At 38.9% G+C, this 18,161-nt stretch overlaps 1 protein-coding gene across 1 annotated transcript in view; it reads left to right on the top strand.

The window, feature by feature from the left end:
* The window catches only part of kcnq1.1 (potassium voltage-gated channel, KQT-like subfamily, member 1.1), a 287,753-nt gene that overhangs the window by 155,305 nt on the left and 114,287 nt on the right, over window positions 1–18,161 (top strand). Inside the window, exons 13-14 of the mRNA XM_088934931.1 lie at window positions 12,770–12,845; window positions 17,891–17,985. Coding sequence (XP_088791057.1) covers window positions 12,770–12,845; window positions 17,891–17,985 — 171 coding nt within the window. The remainder of the gene's footprint in view (window positions 1–12,769; window positions 12,846–17,890; window positions 17,986–18,161) is intronic.

Raw genomic sequence — 18,161 nt, 5'->3', positions numbered from 1 at the left:
GCTAATGAATGATTAAAAAATTAGTGATTTGATTAGTGACAAGGATGGTTAGATGTCATAGGATAGGTGAACACTGGTCTAGTTCACCATGATAAATCTTTCAACGCTTTGAGTATCAAGGGTGCTCAGTACATAACCAGCTGAGAAGGACTGTCACCTCAACTTATTTGCCTTAATCTTTTGTTTTGTCATATCAATATTCCTAAAATGTAGTGCTGATCAGTTCTAATGTTGTTATCACCTTGGCAGTATGTTTTCTCTTAATGCTCTAATCATAACTGAATACAATATAATTAAATGTTTAATGGTTTGCATTCCTAAATTGACCTTAAATTGCCCTCCTGGGATGAATTTATTTTAATTGAATTGAAACCACAATAACATTTACATTCTTTATTTTTTAAAGGGGATTTGCAATAATCTAAAATCCTACGTTTCGATGAGTGCAGATTTGTTTTTTTTTACATAATCAGTCTGATTGTACCTTACCTGCACAATTTTGGTCTTTTGTTTTGCAGAAGGATATAACTGGATCATTCTCAGACTTTGAAATGGATTTGAAATAGTTTCACACCACTGTGTGAAACTGGCACCTGGAGATGTGTTCTCATTATTCTATCATATGTTTTGGCTTTTGGGTCATAAGAGGACATTGCGGACAGCCTGTAGCTAGATTGTTTCATGTCATGTCTGCAGCTGCGAGTCGTGTCTAGTCTGATGATGAACACTAGGACAGAAAAAGAAGAAACACTGCTCCTTTCTGCAGATCCTGTGGATCTTTATAGTGGCTGCTGCCCCCTTCATCATTATTCAGGCTACAGGTGTCTGGTAGTGCATATATAGACACAAGAGGATGAGGAAGGACTGGCGAAAGACAGGTGGTAGCTGGTCCAGTGCCAGGTCTTGGTAGCATCAGCTCTTTCTCTGCTACAGCCACTCACAGCTCTTGGATTAAAAGACAGAAGAAATGCTCAGTAGCCTGTTGTACTGCAGAAGTGCACTCTGTTGAGTGCCTGGCCACTTAGACCCATAATCCTCTTCTAGAGCAGACTGCTAAACAATTATTTAGATCCCAATGCTTGAACCAGCTGAATACAAAAGCAGGCTTGATGGATACAAGGGTATTGTTTTTTTCTAAACTTGTTTTCAAAAACGCAGGTCACTCTACTAGCATGAACTCCAGTTCTGTGAGCTCAATGCCAGCTCCTTTCTCTGAAGGCAAAGCTTTTTGGATGAAAAGCATCAAAGTGAGTTTTTGTTGTTGTACTTGTTGATGTCTTTTTTTTCCGAGGGCTGATCGCTGTTTTAAAAAGAACGTGTGAGAAAGACTAAGCATTCAGTTGAAATTGGGGTAATCTGTCTGTCTGTGCGATGGGCTTTCATAAAATGCTTACTTTTTGCATGTTGCTAGTTTTGTTCCGTTTAGTTTTTGTCCGTCTGGGAGTCATTCTGTGGTGCCAAGCGCACACTGGGGAATTAAAGAATGGATGCAAGGGGTCCACTTTTCTGGAGTAGATGTGTCGAGGGGTGGACAGGGGCAGGGGAGGGACAGAGTGTGAGGAGGGGGGTGCTTATGCAGCCTGATACAATGGTTCACTAATAGGCTACATTAGCCACTTAACAGGAATTGACTGTTTTGTTTATAGGGGTTGACCCTTGGTTGGTCAAGGCTGTTTACGTCTGTGTTCACAAAATCCCAGCCTACTGTACTCTCCGGGATCCCTGCGCTATATCTCTGCCCCAATCCCAGTGGGAAATGGCCTCATTGTGTGCAAAGGCACTGGGTGTTTTTCTGAATTGGAGGAAAATTTGGTGGCATTACCTCGATTGGAGTAGGCATTGTGCCAGTGTGAGTGAGCAGATGGTGACCTCGGAGGGTCATGGGAGTTCTCTCCCAGCAAACAAGGGGATGGGAAAGGAAACAGGACAGTTTTGCAGACTAGATGGGGAGTTCCCAGATCCCCACCCGAGCAGGGGAAGGCTTCTGGATGATTCACTTCGCGACCCAAACACTGGATTTATGTTCTTTGTCTACCTCATTTCTGTGTGGGTTTTTTTGGGAAGCACTGGGAATTCGTAAAGAAGTAAAAAAAATAGGCCTTGAGGGTTTAAAAAATACTAGTGTAAAACAGTAGTCTTTTTGCCTTGAATATTGCATAACTAGAAATTTGCTACATGACAGTGATTTCCATTCATTCAGTAAGCCAGGGAAGAAAATTGTTTGCCCCTATTTACTGTTTTTTTTTAAACCAAAGAACTTTGACAATGTTAATTCTACACGTGCATTACTGCTTATTGATCTTTTGGAATACTATTGCAGAGATCTGTAACGAGACAATGTATTAATAAAGCTGGTTCTTCCACACTGCTACCACATCTCTGATACAAACTATTGGAAGAAAAAACAATTCTCAGGAATTCACATTTTTTAAAGTTGAATCAATTTCTGAATGCCAGCATGAATATTTAGTTAATTGTGTTATCAGCATTGCTTTAACTAAATGCCTACTTGAAACGTTTTTTAAGGAGTGCATCATGGCAACCTATTTATACAAAATGACTTTCCCAAGACTCAGATTTTGAGTATGTTGCAATACTTTTATTTTTTTCTTCAGTGCTTTGAATGTCCAGACACAGGTTTATTTTTAACTTCCATTATTTGTTAGGTATTTGGTCTTATTTGTGTCCCCTTTTTCCAGTGTGTCATGCAAATGTTTTTGTTGGAGTGAAGCTGTCTTCACTCGTGTTTGGGACTGTACATTTGTGTAGTCTACAGTTTGTTTTCACTGGGAATTCTTGTGAAGCTTGTAAAATGATGTCAGAAATATTTCCCGTATTTTTTAAAAGCTGCCTGTAAGTCCAGATGGTGCTGTTAAAGATCACAATCTGTGCCAGAGGGAGACTTTTATGTAGCAGTTTCACTCCAGCGCTAATCTGAAGTTCAGAATGAGTTTCCATGCTAGTCCGTTGTACAGTTTTTCCATCTGCAAGCAAACCTTTGTTTCTTTGACAGAGTTTAGAACAAAAGTACTGCAAAAAGCTCAAAGTGCTCTGTTAACAATGGCCTAAATATGAATTTGTTTTTTGCTGCAGATGCCATGATATACCACAGTCTTTTACAGTTTTACAGTTGCATTTATACTGTGTTACTTGCATTTTATAGTTTCTTATCATTGTACTCTCCTACTCTGGCTACTCATAGGAAAACCCTGGAGACTAACCTAGAATGGACAGGACTAATGGCGTCAGTAGACAAGTAGTGACCTCTGTGCTAATGATTATGTGAACATTATTGTACAAAAGCAGTTTCTTATTAATCTTCAGGCACAATGTCTTTTCTTGACAGGACTTACTACATCCAAAAAGCCTGATAGGAGGATGTGATACCCTCAGGGTAGAAGTGGACCTACGGCACAAATCCCCTGATAGGTGACATTGTGCAAATACAGGACCTGCCACAGTAACAGCAACCTCTTAATTTAGCTCCCAGTTATGTTTTCTTCTTTATCCTGTGTGAGAGTTAACATTCCTTCTATATGGTCAGCCTAAATAATAATAATAATAATAATAATAACAATAGCTCCCATTCTCCCTCAGCCGAAGAAGGATCTGAACATCTCAATTCATTTGGATGGCACAATTTCATATTTAGAAAGCTTGTTATACAATTAACAAAAATAGTTTTGTCTGCCAAGGAAAAACTCCTGTTGTACATCAAGCTGATCCATGGGAAGCTGATATTTACTGATATTACTAGCTGATGTTGTGCTCTGTTGCTGGACATGGTGGGGTAGGTTCACATGCATTTCTGTGTATTTAAAAGTTAAGAGTTATTTACATTTCATGACCCCTAGGTCTTGGCATATAACAAAGCTGTAACATAGTTAAGTACTTTCACTTACTGTACTAGTGATGACATCAAAGATATCTATCAGAGCAGTATAGTTTGTATAATGTACAATGAGATCAAATGATGACTGTTAATGTAATAACTTGTGAAAAAAATGAGACCATATGAACATGAAACTATAAATATTATTACCATTTTGTCCAGAGGGAATGCATTAGTGGTTGCTTTAGAGAGCTTTTACTCCTAAATGTAATGCTTACATGAAGGACTGTCATTTAGAATAACACTCAAAAGTCAGCAGTCACAACTTAATCAGAAGTATTCTCCACTTCCATACACTGTACTGTATATCCTAAGACACACAGACAGCCGCGTGCACAGCTCTTATGTTGCAAAATGATTTGCAGAAATGTGTCAGGAGAAGTGTAAGGACTTTTAATTCAGTCCAGCTATACTGTATATAGACGTTTTACAAACTGAAATAGAAAATGCATGATATGAGTTAATAAAAAAAAACACTGGAAATGTCAAAACACGAGGTTCCAGCTTTGAGTCTGAGAGTGGAGACTGGCAGGGCCTCTGGACATAGAGTGTTCAGGTCCCTGCAGTCTTTTCTCTCTGCGGTTGTACTTAGAATAGTTGATGTGCTGTATCGAGATCTGCAGGAGGTTCAGAAAGCAGCAGATGGACTGGTGTGTGTGCTTTTACACCACTAGAGCATCACCCTGTCAAGTGTCATGGATCCAGAGAAGAGCCTGTTTGTTTTAATACAGCCCATTAGCAGGGTAGGGGAGCCCTGACCTCTCACCCTTCTGTACACCCCATGGCTGTTGCCATTTCTTGGTGGCGTGTTTGACATTCTTCGTAGTGTTAAGCAAATACTGCCTGGTAATTACCAGCATTTCTTTCTGTTAAAAACGGCCATTTTATTGGTAAACATGCCGGAAGCTGTGGCCAATCGTGGAAGTGAATCTTAGGACCGGTACACCAAGTGACATCAGGGTTGTTTTCCTTAGTTGATGCCTAGCTCACCATTTTAACCAGGGGTTTGAGGGTATAGCTCTACATCCTTTAGGGAGCTAATGTGCGTCAAGAGCATCGTCTCTGCCTGTCTCAGTGGGTCGGCTGTCAATATGATTTGCAGGTGAGGAGGACGGTTTGTAGTACATTGGTTTTTTGTTTGTTTTGAGTTGAGGTTGCCAATGTTCAGCTATTCATTCACCTTCTGTACAACAGAAAGGCTGCCAAGTGCCTTGGGTGGGCCTGCGTTGTCCAGGATATCCTCAGGTCACTGCAAAACAGCAACATTACTGAGTGCCTGTGAAATTGAGGAGTTGTCAATGAGAGATCTGATCAGAGATCACTCCACAGTAATGCAGGATTGCCAGTGCTATAAACAGGATAATCTGTGCTTGTCGTCCTAATTGTTGAATGATGCGGATGTGGGGGCACAGGGAGGAGGACTACGTGGTTGCAGAGTGGTGTTGGCCCCTGGTGCTGCCCCTGTCCGGCTGCCCACAAACCCTCAGCACCTGACCCCACTAGCCATCTTCCACGTGTCCTTGGCTGAGACACGTCTGCAGGGAGTCGTGCATCTTCATAAAATTCTAAAAGCAGTAAAGAAATGTGAAGAAGTGTGAAAAATAAATCCTATTTGAGCTGCAGTTATAGTGACTCAAATGGCATAACTACAGTTTGGGCTGCCAAACTCAACAGGGTGGCAATTGCAGTTACAGTATATCACAATTACATTGCTTTTTATTGTGTATTACTGTCTATTTTGTCCCTGGTCATTATTGTCACATGAAGTAAATAAGAGTAGAATTGTTATGCAGTTTGTACCATGTTACAGGTATTAAATAAATATATATATATGGGAATTCTACATCTTACAATACTTCATTAAATCTTAATTAAATCATTTTGTTTCTTTACACATTCAATAGTTTGTTTTTTCTCTTTTCTTGCCATTTATTACAGCACCCCTGTTAAAGCTTATCTCTGGGATCCTAAAGAAACGACAGTTTCCCTGAAGTGTCCCAAAGACGGATTTGATTTTAATTTCTGCAAATAGGGGAGGACAGCAGAGGAGGGTTGGGTGTTGGGGGATGAGGCAGTGAGTAGGAGGTGTCTTTTAGAAACGTGGGATGCATGACGGTATGATGAAATACTTCTTTCGTAATGCAAACACTGTGGAAAAAATAAAATTCAATGTCTACTTCATGCAGTAAATGTTCTGTATGATATAGTTTATATCAATTTATAACCCCTAAGGTAAACAGTGCATATTTTTCAAGTTTTCGCTCACACTTTTAAGCCAGACTTTCAAGAGCAATTTGGAAGAAATGCAGAAAAGGATTTAAGAAAAAAAGAAGATTGCTGCAATCTACTGCATAATGAAAGGAAAAACTACAGTACATGGCATTGTACACGCATTATGTAAATCCTGTTTTTGGGCAGTATGATAATAGGTAGATGGAATATTTCAATAGAGTAAATGGTTTAATTGCAAAATACTTTTCTCAAGTTTCAAGTGTGGCTGGCAAGGACAGTGGTAAATTTGTTCTGCAAACTCTAGATGCACAAAGGTGCAGCCCTCACAAACCTTGTTCCTCAGCGAGAAAGGAGCTGTGGAGGGTGGAGATGAACACAAAACGGCCCCAGTTCTTCATTGTTTAAGAAAGACGCTTCATATTTACGCCGTCGTGGTATAAATAAATCCTGGAAGCCGACATGAGTCAATTCAGCCTGGCCATTATTTATGGCTAATAAACTCCTGTCTGCTGCCAAGCCGAAACCTGATCCGGTAAAGTAGCCCTCTTCCCTTCTCGAGTGAAAACCATTATTCTTGTTGTTTACCTGTACAAAGAGCTGGAAGCTGGCCAGCTCCCTGTTCCATTAACTTAATGAAGTCTGACAGCCTGCGGCAAATTTCCTCCTGCTCTCTCCTAGACCCTGGTTAAGAGCCTTTCAGACAAAATCTTGCCCTGGTGCTTCACTCGTTTTAACCCTGAAGACGACTGGAGCTCACCTGCATAGCAAATACTGTGCAGACAGGCAGTGGTGTTTAAAAGTAGTTCGTTTGCAGGATGACGTTCAATCTCTATGGTTATACAGTTAATTGTAATATTTTAATCACACAATATACGAGGTGTTCAATCATTTCACATTACCAAACCAGATTGATTGCATTACCTGTTATTCTGACAACAGATAAATTCTATTTTATTACACCCAAGATGAGGCCTGTTGCAATTTTATAATGTTTTTCAAATTTTGTAAAGCTTTAGGAATCATTTTTTTATTTAATAAAGATTAAAGATTCAAATTAAATGCAATTAACTACTAAGATACAATTCAAAGTAAAATTCAGTCAGAATATATCACATGTAAGCAACACTTACATGATACAGTAATTGCAAAGGAGGACTGCTAGTGTATTTTGTCAAGAACCACCAGTCATTTTTAACACTGCAAGCTCCACAGTTTCAAGATTTCAAATGATCGTGTTACATATAGAAGCTTAATCAATTCTGATTTAAAATTCCCTAGTACAGTAAGTCACAGAGGTTACTGAACTAAGGAAATCATGGCCAGACAAATACAACCAACCCCATTTCTTTTTGCCCTGTTGAGTACCACCAGACTCAGTGACAATTTTTGCACTATAGGGCTTAACTATAGTCTGACCAATTGGCTTAGCTGTTGAGGGGACCTGACTGCCGCTAGCTTTGCCTCCTCCGATTTCAAGTGTAAGACTGAAACTGTGCATTCTACACATCTTGCCCTAGAAAAGAACAGTAACTAACCTCAGAATCAATTTCTACACTTCTTAAAAGCCTCATTTTTTATTAGATTGGCATTAAGGAGAATGAAATATACATACATATACAGTATATGCATAGATATCATGGTTAAGTTACAAATATTCTGGAGGTTTACATTAACTTTAAGGATTAATTTAAGTAAATTGTTTTTTTACAAACTGGTTTCAATATTCCAGTAACGATATGATCAGTGAGACACATTTCTGCTGTTCTGTTTCACGTTCAGGATTAGAGTTCATTGTGCCAAGTACGAGAAAAAAGAAAAAAGCTTCATATTTCTTCTATGCTGAGTGGTGTAGGAGCCATTATTCTGAGTTCTTGGATTCCCGGTTCACATTGCTGCATGTGATTTACAAGACAGTCTTTGCCTCCCAAAAATCGAAATCTCAAGAGAGTATCCAACCGTTAGAAATGATTTATCCAAGCGAAAACATTTCAAGTTTCAAATCTTGTTTTGCTTTTGCTCTTTTTTCCAGCTGACTTTTCTGTGCTGGACAATGAAAGGATATAAGGTCTGGAGGTGTATTCCTTTCTTTAGGTATTCTCTGTAAGCCTGTGCCCTGTTTCTAAAATGACGCTAAAAATAAACGTCTCCTCTCTATGTTTTTGTCCCTTGTCAGTGTCCCTTATTCGCCACTTTGACAAGCAAAACACTGTGCGCACTAAGATTTCACAGCTAGATTGGTGGTGATTCTGAAAAGTGTAGCAATGTGCTCAAGTCAGATACTTTTCTCTAATTTCAGCTTTCTCTCATGACAAGTTTTGATTTCTGGGTCTGAATAAAAAAGATTAATAGTCCACAGACCCATGTTTATCTGAGTTGTTTATGCAACTTCAGGATCTAATTTATGAAAATAGCAAGCCTTAATCTACAGAACAGCACTGTCTTATTCATAGGCTGTGAACAATGTACTGTACATCATACACGTTGCTTAAGAACTGGCGGTATAACATCATTATCAGGCCTGGATTCTGATCAACTTTGGTCATTTAACATCAGGCACTAAGTAGAATTGGAATGAAAAAAACAGTCAAAATCGGTGTTCATTTGTAAAATTGGATTTTTTTTAGGAAGTGGCAAAACTTTCCATATGAATAAAGTTCTAGCTGGGGGTAAATAAATGACATTTTTATTTTTTTTAATGACATTTTTACTAGAATTTTAAGCATCTGGTTTGTTGCACATATATTTGCCATTCCTGCTTTCAGAGTGGGGCGAGGATTTTGATGTAGCAGGGAAGGCAAATAATTAATGGATATATATTTGGATGGATGGAATATCTGATCAGGATTTGTAATGCTAAGCCTTTGTTCCAGCACAAATAGTTTCTGCAAAAGCACTGCTCAGATTGATCATAGGAGGCAAATTTACACAGCAGAGAAGGCTGTTACTTGGATCACAAGGTGGAAGTTACAGAGTAAAGACTGCAGTTCTGTAAGGGGCTTCACTCTCCTGGCACCCCTCACAGCTGAGAATGATTGTCTTACATGGGTCTGGAGATGGCCGGTGAGGCCAGACTGAGCTGCAGTCTGGGTTGTGTTTCCTAGCAGAACCAGTGGTCCTAAGTGGCTGCCTTGATCCACAACAAGCTGTTTCTGCTGTTCCCACTTCTTTCATTTGCTGTTGTTTGGTTTGGAAGTGCTGAGAGCCTTGCAGGAGACACTTCCTCCACAAATTGGTGTCAAAGTTACAGCACAACAGCGCAGCCTGTGGTCAAGCTCAGAGCCAACAGTGTTGGTGAGGACTGGTCCTGTCCTCCATCTGATGCTCTTTTATGAAACCATAGCTCATCTCTCCTGTGAAATCAACAGGACCAGTAGTAGGTGAGGAAGAAGGTTGAGGATCTTAAAAATGAAAAAAAAAAATAATAATGGATTTGGAAATTACAATGCTGTACAAGTGACAACTGTAGTTCCATCAGTTTATTTTGAGAACACCACCATAGGTCGGATTTAGTTGGGTATTGTGTAATCAAAAGGCAGGTTCTTAGTTTTAGTCTTTTCCAAAAAACTTGATTGATTGGAGCTGTTACTTCACCTATATTTTCAAAAAAGGTTCAAATGTAAGCTGATTGGATATAAATACCCAAGTAAAAAGAAGTCTGGAGACAGGCTGACAGCCTGCAGGTTTGTTGTTGTTTCAGTAAGTTAACTAAATTGATTTTAAACACTCAGAGACATTTTAAACCAGTTTAAAAGACAAATCATCAGTCTTAACATTGTAGAAACCCCATAACATTGATCATTATTAAGTTAAATTCCAGCACTAGGAATCACAATGCAGTATCTTCTTACAACTTCCTACAGAGAATCTCTGGCCAAAAAAGTGGCTTTTCAGTTAAATAGTTAAGAAATTACAGTGATGGAGTCTATGGGGTCAAAATGTTAATCAGGAATGCTGCAGATAAGGTTTACTTAAAGTGGTCCAAAAAAAGGAGAAAAATTAAGTAAATGATATTAGAGCCATCAATCCAGCATTTTCCTTCCAACAGCTGAGTCCTATAGATGGCCCCACATTTTTACTGTGTTTTTCTCTGATGACCCCTGTGTTGTCATAGCAATCTCGTTGTCTAATAAATGACGGGGTCTGTGCCTTAAGTGGTTTTGTCTGGCTGCCCTGCCAGTGTGGAGCCAGGCCGCTGCAGCACAGTGGCAGTCTGGTTATATATAATTATCCCTGTCCGTGTTCACCTAGAGCACTGCTGCCAGCAAATTCATACTTGTGTTTCTGTGCAACTGATGAGTCTAGAAAAAATATCAGCCAGAGAATCTGGATAGAATCCTCTTTTTTGTCTTAATACTGTTCATTCTTTTTGTTTATATCAAACATTCAGAAGAACTGAACAGTGGCCTTTCCATTGTAGTGTCTGTGTAGTTTGACAAGCAGTAGATGGATGTGGTTTTGAACCAGGCTAAATGTCCAGTGTACAAATTCAGCAAATATGGCAAAGATACTGCTTTCCTTAGGCCAAAATTTCATTTAGATTTTTTAATTTGTACTGCCAACAGCAACTATTTTCAGATCTATTTTTTTTCTTAGGCTACTAAATATACTTGGCTGGATATTGTGGTGAACTAAACTGTATGTGGTGAGCTTCATGCCTTGAAGTCAAGGAGGTGGAATCAACCTAAATATCAGAAAGCGAAACTCCAAAAACAGTTGAATTTACTTATAATTAGTTTGTAAATTACTAGGCTCATCCTAAGTGGTTTTGTTTTGACAGGTGAATAAGTGATTCATGCATTACTGCATTTTCTTTTAACAGATAATTGTGCTTCAAAAGAGAGCTCAAAATCAAGATATTGTTTATGGAATTTAGCTTGAACCACATTTTTAACACAGCATTTCAATAACATTTCCCCACAGAGGCTTCCACTCAAAGTAATGCCATTGTCTTTTCTGGGGATAAACTGAGGACTAACGCTAATTAATACATGCTGTTTACAGTTTATAGGAAAACTAAATTACCTCAAGTTGACTTTGAAAAATAAGGCCACCAGAGGATACAACTAGAGCCTTGCACCAACCACGAAGCAGTGGCTGTTTTTCTGCAAAACCCCTGCTTAATATTGTTTATGCTCTTGGAAATGAGGAGTAACATACTAACAGGGCTTTACTTCAGGCACACCCTGCACAGAGTCAAAAGCGGATTTCTTGAAAATGGAAGAACGTATATTTTTAACAACATGTTTGAAAACAAACTTTCCAAGGAAAAGCACTATTTACAGCAGGTTCAGGCAAGTATCCTTATGAGTAGTCTCTTCCTTTGTTTTAACTTCATTATAGACATTCAGAGGAAAGTGAGTGAATTTACTTTCTAGACAAGAAAAGAAACTATTATTCCCTCACTTCGCCCACAAAAAATGAAAACCCTGAAATGTCTTGCATATTCAACACGTTGCCCGGATGCATGACTATGGGCCTTTGTCATTATTTAATGGCAGGGTAATTTCAGACATTTTGTGTCTCTTGCCACCAGATTCTATTATTTAAACCCCTGACATGCAACCTGATCCATTTTAAGCTTGCAGAGTTAAAACCTCACAGTGACATTTGAGGCCAGGCCTCAGTGATAAAAGAATGTGTGAAAAGACAAGAAATCACCTCAGACGGTAGTAAATTGTAAGCTGAAGGCCTCTGCAGTGCAAATGATGAAAGATTTGATTAAATATGAACTTGCTGGCGCGATTCCAGTAGTCTCCAATATCTCTGTCACCAGATGTTGCAATAGAGACACCTTGACTATAAGTCTGAGGCCCCCCAGGGACAGTTCTGTTGACTGCCTGAGACTTTTACTACTTTGATGGATTTGTTTGGTAATTAATCATGAATTTCAGCTAAGTTTGGGCAACAGTATTTCCAACATGAGTAGTGGGTGAAATTCAGAGTTACAATTGTGAAACGTTTTTATGCTCCCCTCTACTTTAAAGAGAAATGAGAGGATAATTCTGAACATCTTGGATTTGTGGAGGTATTTTTTATGAAACATTCTGTTAATTCTGTTCATGAAAGTACTCTTATCCTTTTTTAGTTCCATAGTTTATGCTAACTGCTTCATGCAGGCATTAGAGTAAGTGCAAAGGTAAAAATTAAATATCAGCTTTAAACATTAAATTTTGCAAACAAAAATTAAGGAAGACTAATGATTGCATTTACCTTTTAATTGTAGATGTTTTGAGTGACACATTTGTTATAAAATGACTTAAAGAGTTCAACCTTGCTTAATGACTAAAGAGTCTAAACCCCCAAATAAAGAACCAAAGAGTTTAGCAGCATTAAATTCAGCATTATATTTAAAATTAAGGGAATAAACTGTGTAACAGACCATTTAACACATCCTGAAGAACAATGATGGTTAATGTCGTTCATCTTCTCTGAAAGAAGAATATTTTTCAGATTTTTTTCTGTCTTGCGGTCCTGTAAATGCATAGATATGGGAGCTGCAGAGCACAGTGAATTATAACTCAGGTAAAAGTAAAGAAAAGTGCACGTTGGGTAGAAAAGCCCTGTTTTGTTTGTCCACAGTGCTTTGTCTGCAGTGCCAGGCTCTGTTTTCAACTGCCTTCACCTGCCTCTCTCTCTTTCCCACAGACTGAGAGAGGCTCACCGAGCAGCCATTCGGGTCATTCGCCGGATGCAGTACTTTGTCGCCAAAAAGAAGTTTCAGGTGAGTGGTGAATGGGGGTTTTTGTTTGGTAAATAAAAACCCGTTCTCGTCACGAGTTAAAGTTTCCTTTATTTTGGGGGGGAAAGAAAAAGCCTGACTTGAGTACAATTCAAGTTTTTGTCACGGGGAGTTACACCCTCCATTCTCTGCCTGCTGTGAAAGAGGAGCTTGTCTGACCGAGGGAGGGGATGGAGGAGAGATGTTGGCCCCTCTGGGACCTGAGTGGGTTCCTGAAATTTACACTGAGCTCAATTTCATTTAACTACTAATGGCCATGACCTTTGCCCCTCCCCTGGTGCTATCTGTATCACTTTCCATAAACGAGAAAGAGAAAAAAAGAAAACGTTTTTAGTTTTCATACCATTATTCCTTAATCCTAGGTGTGTATTCATTCTCTGATCGCCATCTTTCACACAGATACGTCTCAGTCAGGCAGGAAGTCCCTAGGCCCTCCTGGAGTAATTAAGAGGAAAAGGAGACCTGTGAGATTCAGCAACAATAGGACTTTCTATTGAAAACCATGTGCTGGTATATACATGCTGTGGTGAAATACCCCGAGTTACCTCTGCCTTTGTTAAACTGCCAAAGGAAATAGGATTGTGGGCCCAGTCACTCAATTAGAACTCATTTTCTGCTTTTGCAAATGAATCTTAATCACATTTGAATCCAAATGATGGGTGGCACAGTAATCAGCTCGAGAGGCATGGTGGAAGAGCTGGGTGGAGAATGCAGTGGAGCAGACTGAAAATTTGATCATTTCCCTGCCATTTGATTACTTTACTGCACCTGTTGTATGTTCAATGAAAGTAGTTAGTTAGACCTTTAGGAGATGAGATATATTTTATTCTTGTCTAAATTGATAATTTGAAAAAGAAACAAGGGATAGTTTCAGATGTATGTAATAATTTATAAGGAATGTATGTTTCATATTAATACCTGCTCGAATGTTGGCTTGCACTCCAGAATTCCAGTACCTGCCTGGAAATCGAGTGCTGTGTTATTACATACTGTATATATGCTACATATATAACCATTGCTATAATTCATTATAGGATTGTGCACAGCTAACGGTATTGTGGGGAAAGTGTAATGTGTTTTTATGGTCTCAGAATTTAAGTTCTTGATGTTCCTTGTTTTCAGCAACTGCTATGTTAGTTATGACAGGGGGTCAATGATATGTTCGCACCAATGCTATAGTGTCAAGTGAGATCTGCCGAAAGTCAGGAGTCAGTTTATTACTAGCAGAGTTCTGGTGGGGAGACTTAATCCCCGTGTTAAATAGTTTAACTAAATGGTACACATCATACCTTTTCACACAGCACAGATCATCTCTCGTTTCGTCCACATTCACCTTCAAAGCATTTAGACTAAAGTCAGTTCTGTTGGCAGAGCTTGAAGCTTGAAGCTTGAAGCGTGTTAACCTGACACACCAGATGTAGTGTGCTGTGCGAGTGTTGGTGGGGGTGGGGTTTTTATTTGAGGGGAAATTCCCGGTGGTTCTGTCAAGCATGTGCGATGGATGCAGCCCTCCCTGCCCCTGCTGGGATTTAGTCCGGGCTACTTGCTCTGATCACGGACATCAGCACTCCCAAGACAGTGGATAAACCCCCCTGTGCTAACAGACTGAGCACCTGCACTTGGATTTCGGCTTGCAATCATCATGGTTCCCGTATGTCCGGGACATATCAGAACACACTGTGCCGCAGACAGGACTCAAGTGCTGTGGAATGTGCACAGTTGTTCAGTAATTTTGAATTAATATATATTCATCATCAGTTGAATAGTTTAAATTTATGTCATGATTTATATTCTGCCTGATACTTTCCACTGAACACGGTAATTTCCACCTGTCGTGGTCAGGGGGCTTCGCTTGTCCTACCATAAGGACCTGTTGACGTAGCTGCGCTGGTCTCTGGGAGAACTGGTACACTGCTTGGCGTTGCCACAGTAAAGCTTATTACATCAGGACAATGGTAACTTTGACCAATCAAGAGCGACACCATTGAGAAATTCCAAATGGTTATTCATGCGTGACTGAAATATTGGTTTCCTTTACCAGAATGGTAACTTGAGTCTGTAGTCTGGGTGTTGGCCTGCCTTGCAAAAGTTCATTTTTACTGCAGAGGACAGAGATTTACTTTTTCTTCACAACGGATAGTAAATTAATACTATAGTAAACTACAGCTGCAATTTAAGTAATTATGCTTATCACATTTTTGTACAGGTGAAATTTTGTGAAAAGAGTCTTTGCCATTTAACTGATTGGGATTAGCAGAATACCAGACATACCAAATTTTTCTATTGTCAGATTTACTGACTAAAACAATTACCCTGAACTGTCACCCTGTAAATAAATGTTCATTTTTCAATACAATCCAAAATTACATAAATGAAAACATCAGCTCTAAATAAACCAAAAAAAAGAGATTAATAAAATAAGGTTGAGGTATAATTATACTTTAATTCATATACTGAAGACCAAAGTACAGAAATGCACTTTACCAAAACTGTTACCAGACAGTTGTATTTACCTGGTTCAGTGTTCAAATAAAACCATGGTTCCAGAAGACTGAAACAAGATGTCTCCACAAAGCTTAATTCCCACTTAATTCCAAGATGACATTTTCAAACAGGTGCAAGAACAGAATGTAACACAAAGCTCTCTCATGACAATATACTGCTCATGAACAAGTGGCCATGTAGTATGTTGCCAGATTGACTGCCAAACTCAAAAAACCTTAACCAATCTCTGAAACATTCATTATAATTACCTGCCAGAAAACTGTCCGCTTTATAATAGACAGAGGAGAACAAGGTGCCAGTAATAACATCAGCAGACACAATACACTTACACATCTACATCGATCTAGAATACTCAAGGGTCAGGAAAGCTTAGCTTGACAACTGATGGTCCTACATACTTTGGCATTTGTGCACAGCGAGGAACAAAACATCATTCCCATCTTCTTCACTGACTTTTCAAGAGTTTTGTCAAGAGTTTATGAACTGCAGGGAGAATCATAGACTGGATGCAATGAAAATATTTTGACATACAAAGAACTGAATGATTTCAACTTCAGCTGGAGAGAAGGTTAGGGTAGTGTTCACTCCAAACGTTCGTGCAGAGCTCTAGCTCAAAACCAGAAGAAAATCTACTCTCATATGTGAAGCAATATAACATGTTTTGCTTACAAATGTCAAAGTGTGGAACAGCAGCTCTTTCCAGTATCAAACCAAAAATCAACATTTTATATTCATAATATTGAAAGTACTATAAAAAATTAATTATTTCTCAGTAAATTGTAGTGTTTTAGGAATCTGCTCTCCTTTTTAAATAAAAAGCTTTATTTTTATTCTGTTGACGATGCATGTTCAGATCATTATCCAATACAAAAGCTCCTTTTTTAAACAGTTTCCAATTGAGTTTTGTTTTAAAAAACACAAGTATTTTATATACCAGCATTTGCCATTAACACATTGTAATATGACAAACGTACCAGAATAGCAAAGGATTTTCTAGCTTTGTTTACCAAGAACTGCCTATCAAGCAATCAACGGGTGCAAAGCAGGATGTGACAACAGTCTATCACAAGGCAGACAAACACACACATACTCATACTAGAGGCCAGTTAACCCAGTATGTGTTTGGGCTTTGGGAGAAACCTAGAGGAAACTCCAGGAGATCATACAAGCATCGCCCAGATAGCACCACAGGAACTGGGCCCAGGACCCAGCACTGCTAACCACTGCGCCACCATGCCACCCCTAGGTGTAGTCAGTCCTCTACAAATATGTTTCTCTGTGGAAAAGTGCTGACACTTTGATTTGATGCAGGAGTCTCAAATTCAGCTCCTACAGATTTCACTTCTGTCTTAAACTTCTCAGTTCACTTAATCACCTTGTTAGATCTGATAGTGATGTTTAACATTTTAAGGTCTTATACTCAGATGATTGAAAAGATAAGCATGGTACCATATTTCTGAAACATTTTGAGCCCTGAAAAGAAGTGAAAAGTATAGCTGATTAATCAAATAATCAGAATACCTAAGCAGTTTGGAGCTCAGATTTGTACATGAGCTTTAGCATTTGGGATTTCGGATTGAAATGTAATCAGAGAACCATACATTTCTATTTAAAAACATGCACTTTTCTTGCATCCTCTATTAAATCTGAACATTTACTGGTCACTAGGTAAATTCCAGTCTCCGTTTTTTTTCTGCTTCTGTTTTGCAGTCAGAGGCATGTCCAGCTGTGAGCAAATCCCATTTTTCTGAACAGGCTCATTCCCTAATCTCAATGAAGCTTACATGGAAATAATGTTTTTCTTGTCTTCAGTGCATAAAATTCCTTCTAATTCACTTAGATGTGTATCTCTGGTAATGTTCTAATCATTATAGAAATCAAAACATGTCGAGGCTCAGGGAAGGGCTGCTATCTAGCAGGGATTGGATTACATAGGGGGAGAAAAGGGTTTTTAAGTGGAATGAATAAGAGATGGTGAGGTCTCAGAATTCTGGATATGAAAAAGTCCTGCTTCTCTTAGGAAGTGACAATAGAGAAAAACGTTACATTAAGCAGTTTGTTCTGACTTATGGCAAATGCAGATAACAAGCACCTCTTGCTAAACTCTTCTATTAATTATTTTGTACTAGCAGCTATAAGTTTCTCTCTAGGCTTTGTCAAAAGTTATATTTCACTGCATCGCAACTTTGACTCATTCAGTTTTGTGAAGCAGCTGTTCTGTACTAGTACTGTATTGTACAGTGTGCCATTTTGCATACTTTTACTCTGCATTTATGTTGTAGAGTGTGAGCCTGTTTGTTTGAAGGAATCGACAAAAGAAAAGAAAAAAAAGAAAAGAAAAAATAGGGGATAATTTTATAGAAAAGATAAAATACAGGTTCTGCTGGTAACATTCTCAGATTACAGATACTGTATGATCAAATAAGCAGCATAATATATCATGGCTGTGCCTGCTAAGCCTTCCTTCTTGATAGACTCCAGCCTGCAAAATGTTGAATGACTCTTGTTTTGTGTTCCTCCAGCAAGCCAGAAAGCCATACGATGTGCGAGACGTTATAGAGCAGTACTCCCAAGGTCACCTCAACCTGATGGTGCGCATCAAGGAGCTCCAGCGAAGGTAATTATTCAGGAAGTTTGGATAGAACCAGAAAATAAGAGGTCATGTCATTGTCATGCTCTCCATTATTCTGAACTATTCCCGTGTCCTCACAGCTACAGGTGGCTGTCTTGTAATGGGTTTTGAGCTGAGTAATTCAGACTCTTAAAGGTTTACTTTCGCACTTGGCCTGCAAT

This window comes from Atractosteus spatula, chromosome 16 (genome assembly GCF_055471065.1).
Source record: "Atractosteus spatula isolate fAtrSpa1 chromosome 16, fAtrSpa1.hap1, whole genome shotgun sequence".
In the NCBI taxonomy this organism is placed as follows: domain Eukaryota; kingdom Metazoa; phylum Chordata; class Actinopteri; order Semionotiformes; family Lepisosteidae; genus Atractosteus; species Atractosteus spatula.
This window is presented reverse-complemented; position numbering and strand designations above follow the sequence as displayed.